Source organism: Myxocyprinus asiaticus, chromosome 22 (assembly GCF_019703515.2).
Source record: "Myxocyprinus asiaticus isolate MX2 ecotype Aquarium Trade chromosome 22, UBuf_Myxa_2, whole genome shotgun sequence".
Classification (NCBI taxonomy): domain Eukaryota; kingdom Metazoa; phylum Chordata; class Actinopteri; order Cypriniformes; family Catostomidae; genus Myxocyprinus; species Myxocyprinus asiaticus.
Window position 1 is genome coordinate 2,731,257 of NC_059365.1, and position 14,823 is coordinate 2,746,079.

At 40.3% G+C, this 14,823-nt stretch overlaps 1 protein-coding gene across 38 annotated transcripts in view; it reads left to right on the forward strand.

The window, feature by feature from the left end:
* Positions 1 to 14,823, forward strand: part of LOC127413200 (protocadherin gamma-A2-like) — a 144,557-nt gene that overhangs the window by 69,609 nt on the left and 60,125 nt on the right. For 2 of the 38 annotated variants that reach the window (XM_051650119.1, XM_051650129.1), the window contains exon 1: positions 1,205 to 3,772. The exons of 22 other annotated variants lie outside the window; for them this stretch is intronic. In XM_051650119.1, coding sequence (XP_051506079.1) covers positions 1,373 to 3,772 — 2,400 coding nt within the window. In that variant the 5' untranslated portion in view covers positions 1,205 to 1,372. Of the gene's footprint in view, positions 1 to 1,204; positions 3,773 to 5,153; positions 7,742 to 8,564; positions 11,106 to 12,227; positions 14,783 to 14,823 lie in introns of those variants that run through there. 14 more of the 38 variants (XM_051650116.1, XM_051650126.1, XM_051650085.1 and 11 more) reach the window with 11 other exon arrangements.

Sequence of the window (14,823 nt, forward strand, 5' to 3'; positions counted from 1 at the left end):
AAAGCATTTATTTTCAAAATGTGTTGAATGAGTGTTTGCAGTGGAAATGGCCCTAAATCTTTATTAATCATATTACAAATATATAGGTCTGTTTCTAATAAAAAATTATATATATATAAACGATGTAACTTTCCATAACCATAACTGTAAATACGCATAATGTAATATTTGATGATTAATAAATTAAAATATCATAATGAGACACACAAATACTAAACTCAAGATTAAACTCCACTAAAACAAATGCTAGTAAAGTTGGCCAGTATAACTTTAATGCTATAGCTATATCTTTTAATATCAATAATTTACCATTAAAAAAATAAATAATAATATGTTCGGCAATTAAAAAATAAAAAATAAAATGCACAGCGTAATTGAACTTTACACCTCTGAAAAAAGGCTTAAAAATCAGTTTGATGCCGCTAAACTAATAACTGACCCACAACCGAAATCTGCCGTGCCTAAAACCTCTGATTGTTGAGCGGGAATCGCCGCAGGTGATTGAAAAGAGAAAAAATTAAATAACGCATGAAGTATACAATTTATATTTGTGTTTTTCTGTACTTGTCGCATTCATATCTAAATTTGTGCTTGTGTCCTGCGCTTGTGTTGGATTCTCTGGCCTTGGTGCTGAAATGCAGTCAGTCACATATTCAGATCCTCCTTTTGACTGTCCATCACAGGTTCTTTTGAAGTTCTTTTTGTATTTTTGTGTTGTTCAGATTTCAGACATTCACTCTGTTATTCGTATTATGAGATTACTTTTATTCGAGTGGATTTCTTACTCGTTATAGTGTTGTTTTAGAGGTCTGTTTTTATCTTTGCACGTATAAACGGCTGTATGTAGCCTACATGATTTATTTTGGGGATTTTTTTCCTTCAGGGCCAGATTTCCCTTTCTATTTATTTTTCTTTTATCTTATTCTAAATGTACCATATTTAATGCAATCGTTTTTATCATTAAATAATGTAATTTTTAATATATGTATGTACAGCTGTTGTAGTCCTGCGCAGTTGGACATTAAAAATGTTTAATGTCTACACATGCATTCAGTTTATTCTGTAGTTCATGAGAATGGACTCATAGTGCCGCTGTTGTTCAGTGTGTGACAGTTTAGAGAGCAGATTTGCAGCAGTTCCACCCCCATCATCTCCATATTATTAGAGAGAGAGACGGAAGCTGAGCACACAGTCTGAAGAGGAGGAGAGATAACGCGAATCACGGAGAGAGCGAATTTAATGTGTTTTTCCTGGATTTACAGGCTTTTATTTTAGTTCCTCTTTCTGTGGATTTATACCTGATTTCCTGCAGGTTTTCTGGATTAATTTAGTTGGATTCAACCTTAATCTTCCCTTTGTGGTCTTGTGCAAAATGTCGGACAGAACAATGGCGCGGCAAGTACTGCTGTTTATTTGGTTTCTCTCTCTCAGTTCAGCTCTCGGGCAGGTCAGTTACTCCATTCCTGAGGAAATGGCGAAAGGCTCTTTAGTCGGTAACATAGCGCAGGATTTGGGTTTGGATTTAAAGAGACTGAAATCGGGTAAAGCCCGTATTTATACCGGAGACAGCGCTGAATACATCGAGCTGAATAAAGAAAGAGGAGTCCTCCTTATCAAAGAGAGAATAGACCGAGAGGCGCTATGCGGACAGACAACGCCTTGCGCACTACATTTCCAGATTATTCTGGAAAACCCGATGGAATTGTATCGCATTACAGTTGAAGTCACGGACGTAAATGACAATGCGCCAGTGTTTAGTAAGAATGACATGAGATTTGAAATAAACGAAATGTCTTTAGCGGGAGCCAGATTTATATTGGAGGGGGCTATTGATTATGACGTCGGTCGAAATGGTCTTCAGAGTTACTCCCTCCAGCCTACAGATAATTTTGTCTTGAAATTTCAGAATCACCTTGATGGAAATAAAGCTGTCGAAATGGTTCTCCAAAAACCATTAGACCGTGAAAAACAAGAGCATATCTCTTTACTGTTAACAGCCTTTGACGGAGGCGAACCCCAGATGTCTGGGACAATGCAGATACATATTACAGTTTTAGATGCGAATGATAACGCCCCTGTGTGTTCACAATCCATGTACAAAAGCAGCCTGCCTGAAAACTCGCCAAAAGGCACGGTTATAACAACAGTCAGCGCATCCGATGCTGACCAGGGTTCAAACGGAAGAATATCGTTCTCTATTTCTAGTACAGCTGACAAAGTGTCCGAGGTTTTTGAAGTAGACCCTGATGTTGGGGTGTTAAAGCTTATTGGGGTTATCGATTTTGAGAACAGAAAGCATTACAAAATTGATGTTCAGGCAAGAGATGACGGTGGTCATACAGATTCATGTAAGGTCATTGTTGACATTATCGATGTGAATGACAACAGTCCCGCTATTAATATTATTTCAAAATCCAGTCACATATCTGAGGATTCGAAATCTGGCACTGTTCTCGCAATGTTAAACATTCAAGACGCAGACTCGAATGAAAGCGGTAAAGTTCTTTGTCACTTGAATGACAACGTGCCTTTCGTTATTCAGTCCTCGTCCGATGGGTTTTACAGCCTACTGATAGATAGCGATTTAGATCGGGAGAGAGAGTCTGAGTATAACATCAGTGTGACGTGCGCTGATGAGGGCGTGCCCTCTCTCTCCAGCAGCATCACTCTCTCCTTACATATATCAGATGTGAATGATAACGCGCCTGTCTTTGACAAGAGCTCATATGAGGCCTCTGTTCAAGAAAACAACACACCGGGTCTTTCCATATTCACAGTCAGAGCCAGAGACGCAGATTTTAACCAGAATGCCCGTGTGTCTTACATACTGGAGGACTCCTCGGTTAACGGAGTGCCCGTCTCCTCGTTGGTGTCCGTTAGTGCTGATAGTGGAGTCATACATGCAGTGCGATCTTTCGATTACGAGCAGATCAAAGACTTTCAGTTCCGCGTAAAAGCGCAAGACGGAGGCTCCCCTCCTCTCAGCAGCAACGTGAGTGTGAAAATCATTATTCAGGACCAGAATGACAACGCGCCTCAGGTTCTGTATCCGGTCCAGTCTGGTGCTTCTGTGGTGGCTGAAATAGTGCCTCGTTCGGCAGATGTGGGTTATCTGGTCACTAAAGTGGTGGCCGTTGATGTGGACTCTGGACAGAATGCCTGGCTCTCATATAAACTGCAGAAAGCCACAGACAGGGCGCTGTTTGAAGTGGGCTTACAGAATGGAGAAATAAGAACTGTACGTCAAGTGACAGATAAAGATGCTGTGAAACAAAGGCTCACTGTTGTAGTGGAGGACAACGGGCAGCCCTCTCGTTCAGCTACAGTCAATGTGAACGTGGCGGTGGCGGACAGCTTCCCTGAAGTGCTCTCGGAGTTCACTGACTTTACGCACGACAAGGAATACAACGACAACCTGACTTTTTATCTCGTCTTGGCCTTGGCTGTAGTTTCCTTTCTCTTTATCGTGTCTATCATAGCCATACTGTCAGTCAAATGCTACAGATGGAGACGTGAGCGGATGTATTACAAATCTGGAGCGAATCTGCCAGTTATTCCGTATTATCCGCCTCTTTACGCAGACGTAGGGGGCACAGGAACTTTACAGCACGTGTACAATTATGAGGTTTGCAGAACCACTGACTCCAGAAAGAGTGATCTGAAATACGTCAGACCTTGCAGTGAGAGCATCATTAGTCTGGACACCAGTGGAACACAAACACTCCCGCATGCGCAGAGAGAAAAACTGACCAATGCAGACATTGATGATCAGGTGAGGTTTACTGTTTCTTGCAGCTTTGCATTGATCGTGTGTATATTTTCGGGGTTTATTCAGCTTTTTTTAATGTGTTTTTAGTGTAAATGGCCATAAATCTTGACAAATGGTATTGCAAGTATATAATATTAAGTATATAGGTATCCAAAAATATACATAAAATATATATGTATAGTAATGATAAAAATTAACAATACATTCTTAAGTTTTACATGTAATCTTTGGCTCATTCTCTACAGCAATTACAAAAGTGAAACAAATAAACAGTTCAGAGGATATGGATATAACTTTGCATAACTATATCTGTAAATATTATAATATTACATTTGATGATTAAGAAATGAAAATAACTAAATGAAAAGCAAATACTTAACTAAAAATGAAACACCGCAAATAATAAAAATACTTCTAAAGTTGGCCTATACGTTTCCGCAAATGCTGCTGATCTTTTTAAATGAATGTGATATGACTAATTTACTATACAAATCTTAAATTATTATTAAGCTATTTAAAGTACAGTTGGCCAGCCATGAACCAAAAAAAGGCTTTAAAATGTGTTTGATGACGCTAAACTAATTTCTTTGGTCACACTGACGTGACTAAATTATCTGTATGTTGAGTGGGAATCGCCACAGTTTTATATTTGGATGATCACCATGTGATTGAAAAGATAAAAGATCTCCGATATTCATTAAGTATTTATTTTATATTTATGTTTTCCTCCTCCCATACCTAAAATTGGGCTTCTGTGTCCTGCGCTTGTGTTGGATTCTCTGGCCTTGGTGCTGAAATGCAGTCAGTCACATATATTCAGATCCTCCTTTTGACTGTCCATTACAGATCATTTTAAGTTCTTTATATATTTTCGTGTTGTTGAAATGCCAGACCACCACTCTATTTTTCGTAATTAGATATAGTTCTTATTCGAATAGAGTTCTTGCTCGTTATAGTGGTGTTTTAGTGGTTTGCTTTATCTTATAAACAGCTGCATAGGCCTGTATGTTTTTTCAGGGCAAGATTTCCCTTTATATTTTTTATTTTATTTTTTTTATTATATATTTATCTATTTTGTATCTAACTTGATGCAGTCGTTTTACTTATCAAATAGCATAATGTAAGTTTTTTTTATTTTATTATTTTTAGTTTTTATTATTATTATTATTATTTTGGTATGTGCAGATGTTATACTTCTGCACATCTGTACCTTTAAAAGTGTTTATTATAAAAGAAAAGCTGCTTGAGTTCAGTTTATACTGTACTTCACGAAAATGGACTCATAGTGCCGCTGTTGTTCAGTGTGTGACAGTTTAGAGAGCAGATCTGCAGCAGTTCCACCCCATCATCTCCATATTATTAGAGAGAGAGAGACGGAAGCTGAGCACACAGTCTGAAGAGGAGGAGAGATAACGCGAATCACGGAGAGAGCGAATTTAATGTGTTTTTCCTGGATTTACAGGCTTTTGTTTTAGTTCCTCTTTCTGTGGATTTATACCTGGTTTCCTGCAGGTTTTCTGGATTAATTTAGTTGGATTCAACCTTAATCTTCCCTTTGTGGTCTTGTGCAAAATGTCGGACAGAACAATGGCGCGGCAAGTACTGCTGTTTATTTGGTTTCTCTCTCTCAGTTCAGCTCTCGGGCAGGTCAGTTACTCCATTCCTGAGGAAATGGCGAAAGGCTCTTTAGTCGGTAACATAGCGCAGGATTTGGGTTTGGATTTAAAGAGACTGAAATCGGGTAAAGCCCGTATTTATACCGGAGACAGCGCTGAATACATCGAGCTGAATAAAGAAAGAGGAGTCCTCCTTATCAAAGAGAGAATAGACCGAGAGGCGCTATGCAGAAAGACAACGCCTTGCGCACTACATTTCCAGATTATTCTGGAGAATCCGATGGAATTTTTTAGCATTACCATTGAGGTAGTGGATATTAATGACAACGTTCCCAGTTTTCAAAAGGGAAGCATCAATTTCAAGATCAGCGAAACAGCTATTTTAGGGTCTAAATTTATGTTAGAGCCTGCTATAGATCTGGATGTCGGAATCAACGGTCTTCAAAGCTATACGCTTAAACCAACAGACAATTTCAATCTTAAATTTAAAAATCAACCAGGGCAGGGCCAAAATGTCGAAATGGTTCTCCAAAAGCCTTTAGACCGTGAAAAACAGCAGGATATAGTTTTGGTGCTAACGGCATTTGATGGAGGAGATCCTCAGTTGTCTGGGAGTATAGAGATTCGCATTAATGTTTTAGATGCAAACGACAACCCTCCTGTTTTTACGCAGTCCATGTATAAAGCGACTGTAACAGAGAATGCGCCAAAATACACAATTGTGTCAACAGTGAGCGCAACTGACTCCGACGAGGGTATAAACGGTAAAATAGAGTATTCCATTGCAAACATGCAAGATGATGCCAGGCAGTTGTTTGACATAAACAAAGACAATGGCCAAGTTTCCGTTGTTGGAGTAATAGATTTTGAAAACGTTCACCACTACGAGATAAATGTGCAAGCAAGTGATTATGGTGGTCTGACTGATTTTTGTAAGGTCATGGTTGATGTCATTGATATAAATGATAATAAGCCTGTGATCAACATCATGTCCAAAACAAACTCGATAGCTGAAAATTCTCCGTCTGAGACAGTGGTTACAATGATAAATGTCCAAGATCCGGATTCAGGAGAAAATGGGAAAGTGTTGTGCTCCATTAATGAAAACATTCCATTTTCTCTGAAATCGACAAATAATAATTTCTTTAGTTTGATCACAGACGGCGATTTAGATCGGGAGAGAGAGTCTGAGTATAACATCAGTGTGACGTGCGCTGATGAGGGCGTGCCCTCTCTCTCCAGCAGTGTCACTCTCTCCTTACAGATATCAGATGTGAATGATAACGCGCCTGTTTTTGACAAGAGCTCATATGAGGCCTCTGTTCAAGAAAACAACACACCGGGTCTTTCCATATTCACAGTCAGAGCCAGAGACGCAGATTTTAACCAGAATGCCCGTGTGTCTTACATACTGGAGGACTCCTCGGTTAACGGAGTGCCCGTCTCCTCGTTGGTGTCCGTTAGTGCTGATAGTGGAGTCATACATGCAGTGCGATCTTTCGATTACGAGCAGATCAAAGATTTCCAGTTCCGCGTAAAAGCGCAAGACGGAGGTTCCCCTCCTCTCAGCAGCAACGTGAGTGTGAAAATCATTATTCAGGACCAGAATGACAACGCGCCTCAGGTTCTGTATCCGGTCCAGTCTGGTGCTTCTGTGGTGGCTGAAATAGTGCCTCGTTCGGCAGATGTGGGTTATCTGGTCACTAAAGTGGTGGCTGTTGATGTGGACTCTGGACAGAATGCCTGGCTCTCATATAAACTGCAGAAAGCCACAGACAGGGCGCTGTTTGAAGTGGGCTTACAGAATGGAGAAATAAGAACTGTACGTCAAGTGACAGATAAAGATGCTGTGAAACAAAGGCTCAGTGTTGTAGTGGAGGACAACGGGCAGCCCTCTCGTTCAGCTACAGTCAATGTGAACGTGGCGGTGGCGGACAGCTTCCCTGAAGTGCTCTCGGAGTTCACTGACTTTACGCACGACAAGGAATACAACGACAACCTGACTTTTTATCTCGTCTTGGCCTTGGCTGTAGTTTCCTTTCTCTTTATCGTGTCTATCATAGCCATACTGTCAGTCAAATGCTACAGATGGAGACGTGAGAGGATGTATTACAAATCTGGAGCGAATCTGCCAGTTATTCCGTATTATCCGCCTCTTTACGCAGACGTAGGGGGCACAGGAACTTTACAGCACGTGTACAATTATGAGGTTTGCAGAACCACTGACTCCAGAAAGAGTGATCTGAAATACGTCAGACCTTGCAGTGAGAGCATCATTAGTCTGGACACCAGTGGAACACAGACACTCCCGCATGCGCAGAGAGAAACACTGACCAATGAAGATTTTAATGATCAGGTGAGGTTTACTGTTTAAAAGTACTGGTCTTTACAGCGTTTCACTTCATTGTACTCGCATCCTTCTGTTTTAGAGATAAGAGAAATATACACGGGAAATAATTTCTATACTGAAACTGATATCTATTTTCCTATAACTGTTCATTTGTCTGGTTTTTGTTCTGGTGAAACATTAATTTTGTTATCAATCTCAAATAATGTTTAGCCTGTAGAAAATGAACAATCTAGTGTGAGAGGACGTGTCCATATTGTTTCGCTATCCAAGGTGCTGAAACCAAGTAATTTGCCTTTTTCAAGCTTTCGTCACAACGGAGATTTAAAGTGTTATGTCACTTACATTTGAGGATCCCGAGTGTAAGGTCAGGTAGTGTGACTGATCCGTTTTACTTGTGTCTAATTTCACTTTTATAAAAGTTTATATTCCTAAAAGCTGTAGCCTAAGTTTTTCTGTGTGTGCATTTTTATTCTTTGTTTATATTATTAATACTATTATTAATATATTCTTTTGAAACAAATTCTTGTGAAAAGTTATTGAAATAATTTTGGATAATAATAGTTTATTTTCTCTATTAACAAGTCCTACTTCAGTCAAAGATTTCACAAAAGATTTCACGTTGCTGATTTAATTACTCCTTTTTATTTGGCATTACTCATTTGATTGACTCGGTGTTCATGTAATATTTCTCTGATGCTCTAAGTGCCGCTGTTGGTCAAGGATGTGCAGGTTTTAAACGCCCTTTTGTTGATCCTCCTCCTTATCCTGACATCATACAGCCTGCAGAACATCTTTCATTTACGATCCCTGTCGAACAGCGCTTACTCACATAAGAGCTTGCGTACACGAATACAGTTTGACGAATTTTTCTCATTCGAGTATTTTCACTCTCTTGTGATCTTTTGGAATCGACTGCATAGTGAAGAACATGATTTTCCTTTGTTCTCTCGACGACCGGGAGAGCGGTCCCACCGCACGGGTGTCCTCGTGGATGATGCAGATATTTTTCCTTCGGATTATTGTCATGGCCGTTGCGCACGGGCAGGTCCGTTATTCTATTCCAGAGGAGATGACAAAGGGCTCGCTGGTGGGAAATATCGTTCAGGATCTCGGTTTGGATGTTAAGAGGCTCAAATCTGGCCGAGCGCGGATTTTTACGGAGGACAGTCGTGAGTACATCGGTCTGAATGTGGAGAAAGGGACTCTGGTAGTGAAAGAGAGGATAGATAGAGAGGAGCTGTGCGCCCAAGTGTCTCCCTGCTCATTACATTTTCAGATCATTCTAGAAAACCCCATGGAGCTGCATAGGATTGATGTAGAAATTTTAGATATAAATGATCATGCTCCTACATTCGATCGAAAGGAAATTGATTTTCAAATTAGTGAATCTGCCATTCCAGGTGCTCGATACTCGTTGGAAAGCGCTAAAGATACTGATGTAGGTTTAAATTCACTCCAGACGTATAAACTCAATCCCAGCGATCATTTCACACTAAAATTATTGTCACGTCCTGATGGCAGTAAATACGTGGAGATGGTGCTGCAGACGCAGTTAGACAGAGAGAAACAAAGTGAACATAAATTGGTTTTAACCGCATTTGATGGAGGCAGCCCTCCAAAATCTGGTTCCATTAAGATAAATATTGTTGTTCTTGATGCAAACGACAATGCCCCGTCATTCACCCAGTCTGTATATCGAGTTAGTCTGCCCGAAAACACCCCTTTAGGCTCTCTTATCTTTACGGTTTCTGCCACAGATGCAGACGAGGGTGCATATGGAGACATTGAATATTCTCTTTCTCAGAGCAGCCGCAGCGTATCAAATCTCTTCAGCATTGACCGTTTAAAAGGGGAGATCACAGTTAAAGGTGATTTAGATTTCGAGATATCCAAATACCATGAGTTAGATATAGAAGCGACAGACAAAGGTGGTTTAACAGATACTTGTAAAGTGCTTATTGAAATGACCGATGTGAACGACAATGCTCCCGTTATAAGCGTAATGTCCTTCTCTAATGCAATCCCGGAGGACGCATCGCCGGAGACTGTGATAGCGATGCTGAATGTTAAAGATTTAGATTCGGGGAGAAACGGACAGGTTAAATGTTCTATTGATCCAAATTTACCGTTCAGAATTAAATCGTCTACCGCCAATTTCTACAGTTTAGTCACTGAACAGTTATTAGACCGAGAAGCAATATCTGAATATAATATAACAATAACAGCTATTGATGAGGGCTCGCCCTCTTTCTCTACTAATAAAACCTTAAATCTGAAAATCTCTGATGTCAATGACAACGCCCCTGTTTTTCAGCGTCAGTCATACACCGCATATGTGATGGAAAATAATTCACCAGGAGTCTCTGTTTCATCTGTTAAAGCGCACGACAGAGACTCTGGCAATAATGCGCGTATTTCATATTTTCTAGAAGATATTCTTGTGAATGGTGTCTCTGCTTCGACGTATATTTCAGTGAATGCAGAGAGCGGAGAGATTCTCGCTGTTCGTTCTTTCGATTATGAGCAAATAAAAGAATTTAACATCCGCGTAAAAGCGCAAGACGGAGGTTACCCTCCTCTCAGCAGCAACGTGAGTGTGAAAATCATTATTCAGGACCAGAATGACAACGCGCCTCAGGTTCTGTATCCGGTCCAGTCTGGTGCTTCTGTGGTGGCTGAAATAGTGCCTCGTTCGGCAGATGTGGGTTATCTGGTCACTAAAGTGGTGGCTGTTGATGTGGACTCTGGACAGAATGCCTGGCTCTCATATAAACTGCAGAAAGCCACAGACAGGGCGCTGTTTGAAGTGGGCTTACAGAATGGAGAAATAAGAACTGTACGTCAAGTGACAGATAAAGATGCTGTGAAACAAAGGCTCACTGTTGTAGTGGAGGACAACGGGCAGCCCTCTCGTTCAGCTACAGTCAGTGTGAACGTGGCGGTGGCGGACAGCTTCCCTGAAGTGCTCTCGGAGTTCACTGACTTTACGCACGACAAGGAATACAACGACAACCTGACTTTTTATCTCGTCTTGGCCTTGGCTGTAGTTTCCTTTCTCTTTATCGTGTCTATCATAGCCATACTGTCAGTCAAATGCTACAGATGGAGACGTGAGCGGATGTATTACAAATCTGGAGCGAATCTGCCAGTTATTCCGTATTATCCGCCTCTTTACGCAGACGTAGGGGGCACAGGAACTTTACAGCACGTGTACAATTATGAGGTTTGCAGAACCACTGACTCCAGAAAGAGTGATCTGAAATACGTCAGACCTTGCAGTGAGAGCATCATTAGTCTGGACACCAGTGGAACACAGACACTCCCGCATGCGCAGAGAGAGAAACTGACTAATGACGATTCTTTTGATCAGGTGAGCTCGGGTGAATGTTTATAAATATGACTTTTTATGTCAATGATATTTTGCTCCTCCTGATTTTATCTGTGTTGTTATAATGAAAAAAAAATAATAATTCACTTATGGTGAAAAAAATGGCAGCTGTGGTTGTTCGAAACAGTATAAAACACGAACTATGTTGAACGCAGACACTCCCGCATGCGCAGAGAGAGAAACTTACCAATGACGATTCTTTTGATCAGGTGAGCTCGGGTGAATGGTTATGACTGACTTTTTGATGTCAGTTGTATTTATTAATTATTTACTGACTTTCTCAGTGTTGTTATTGTGCACTGTTTAAAAAAAAAAAAAAAAATTATGAATTTGCTGTAGAAAAAAACAGCTGTGATTGCCAGAAATGTACAGTATAAAACAGTGATGATGTTTTAGGCTTTATGGTAGGGGCATATTGTCGGTATATTTATCATAATTGTTTTTATAAAAAAAATTACTTTACATTTTTTTTTACAGGAAATCACGTGTATTTTTAAATGCATGTATTTTAAAATTGTTCATTGATATTTAATCAACATGTTTTACTGTAGCATGTTTCCATTACAATTAATTGCATCTTTACAGTATATGTGCCCAAGTGGGGCACGTCTCAATCTCTCGTGCCAGAATACTTTCCATAAATGGCTATTTTATATTTTCCACTTAACTTTTTAACTAATTTCTATTCACCATATGTTTGACAGCCTTCTATCTATCTATCTATCTATCTATCTATCTATCTATCTATCTATCTATCTATCTCTCTCTCTCTCTCTCACTATATATATATATATATATATATATATATATATATATATATATATTATTATTTTTTTATTTATATATATATATATATATATATATATATATATATATATATATGTCAAAGTGGGAAAGAAATGGTGTTCTTCTTTGCTTTGGTTGTTTTGGTATTGCTCTTTCTCATTAAATATTTTCATGTTATATTTCCTTTATACTCTAAGTGTCGCTGTTGTTCAGTTTGTGCGGGTTTCAGACGCTTGTTATTAGATCCTCCTCCACTTTCTGACATCATCCAGTCTGCAGAATCTCTCTTTCATTTCAGACGGTCTCTTTCTATTACTGGCGCGTCCAGACATTCGTGCTCCTTTATTTTCGGATAATTTTCCTGTTTTCCGTTCCTTCTGATTCTCTGGATCTTTGTCTCATCTTCTTTAATGGAATAGAAGATCTGGAATATGTCGGTTCTTTGTTCTTTTAACGCCCAAAGAGGCGCATCTTCGACACGGATTGCATCATGGCTAATGCAGCCTCTCGTGCTGTGCGTCTTTGTCATGGCTGTTGCGCACGGGCAGGTCCGTTATTCTATTCCAGAGGAGATGACAAAGGGCTCGCTGGTGGGAAATATCGTTCAGGATCTCGGTTTGGATGTTAAGAGGCTCAAATCTGGTCGAGCGCGGATCTTTACGGAGGACAGTCGTGAGTACATCGGTCTGAATGTGGATAAAGGGACTCTTGTAGTGAAAGAGAGGATAGATAGAGAGGAGCTGTGCGCCCAAGTGTCTCCCTGCTCATTACATTTTCAGATCATTCTAGAAAACCCCATGGAGCTGCATAGAATTGATGTAGAAATATTAGATATCAATGATAATGCTCCTGTTTTTACTCGGCGAGAAATACATTTTCAAATAAGCGAATCCGCTGCACCTGGAGCAAAATTTTCATTGGATAATGCGCAAGATTATGATGTGGGTTTAAATAACCTTCAAAGATACACACTTCTTCCGACTGATTATTTTTCTTTGAAAGAACAGACGGGAAATGATGGATTGAAATATGTAGAAATGATTCTACAAACACCACTAGATAGAGAAAAACAAGAGGAGAATAAATTAACATTGACGGCGTTTGATGGCGGCATTCCTCCGAAATCAGGCACTATAAAAATAAGTGTTTTAGTTATTGACGCAAACGACAATGCTCCTGTATTTAGTCTCCCCGTGTACAGAGTTTCTTTGCTTGAGAATTCATCGAAAGGCACTGATGTCGTGAGTGTGATTGCAACTGATAAAGACAAAGGAACGAATGCTGAACTGGCATATTCCTTCTCACAAACATCGGGAAAGGCTTTAGAGCTATTCAGTATAAATGCAGATAGCGGTGCCATTACTGTTAACGGTGACCTGGATTTTGAAAAGTCAAAACATTTTCAGTTAAACGTTGAGGCAACGGACAAAGGTGGCATGACAGATTCCAGTAAAGTTATCATCGAATTAATTGATGTTAATGACAATGCACCCATGATTAGTGTAATTTCATTTTCTAACCCAATACCTGAAGATGCGGCGCCGGAGACTGTGATAGCGATGCTGAATATTAAAGATTTAGATTCTGGGAAAAACGGACAGGTAAAATGCGTAATTTCTCCAAACTTGCCTTTTAAAGTAAAATCATCCGCCCAAAATATCTACAGTTTGATCACTGAGCAGCTTTTAGATCGGGAAGCAATATCTGAATATAATATCACAATAACAGCTATTGATGAGGGCTCGCCCTCTTTCTCTACTAATAAAACCTTAAATCTGAAAATCTCTGATGTCAATGACAACGCCCCTGTTTTTCAGCGTCAGTCATACACCGCATATGTGATGGAAAATAATTCACCAGGAGTCTCTGTTTCATCTGTTAAAGCGCACGACAGAGACTCTGGCAATAATGCGCGTATTTCATATTTTCTAGAAGATATTCTTGTGAATGGTGTCTCTGCTTCGACGTATATTTCAGTGAATGCAGAGAGCGGAGAGATTCTCGCTGTTCGTTCTTTCGATTATGAGCAAATAAAAGAATTTAACATCCGCGTAAAAGCGCAAGACGGCGGAAACCCTCCTCTCAGCAGCAACGTGAGTGTGAAAATCATTATTCAGGACCAGAATGACAACGCGCCTCAGGTTCTGTATCCGGTCCAGTCTGGTGCTTCTGTGGTGGCTGAAATAGTGCCTCGTTCGGCAGATGTGGGTTATCTGGTCACTAAAGTGGTGGCTGTTGATGTGGACTCTGGACAGAATGCCTGGCTCTCATATAAACTGCAGAAAGCCACAGACAGGGCGCTGTTTGAAGTGGGCTTACAGAATGGAGAAATAAGAACTGTACGTCAAGTGACAGATAAAGATGCTGTGAAACAAAGGCTCACTGTTGTAGTGGAGGACAACGGGCAGCCCTCTCGTTCAGCTACAGTCAGTGTGAACGTGGCGGTGGCGGACAGCTTCCCTGAAGTGCTCTCGGAGTTCACTGACTTTACGCACGACAAGGAATACAGAGACAACCTGACTTTTTATCTCGTCTTGGCCTTGGCTGTAGTTTCCTTTCTCTTTATCGTGTCTATCATAGCCATACTGTCAGTCAAATGCTACAGATGGAGACGTGAGAGGATGTATTACAAATCTGGAGCGAATCTGCCAGTTATTCCGTATTATCCGCCTCTTTACGCAGACGTAGGGGGCACAGGAACTTTACAGCACGTGTACAATTATGAGGTTTGCAGAACCACTGACTCCAGAAAGAGTGATCTGAAATACGTCAGACCTTGCAGTGAGAGCATCATTAGTCTGGACACCAGTGGAACACAAACACTCCCGCATGCGCAGAGAGAGAAACTGACCAATGACGATTCTTTTGATCAGGTGAGCTCGGATGAATGGTTATGAATATGACGTTTTGATGT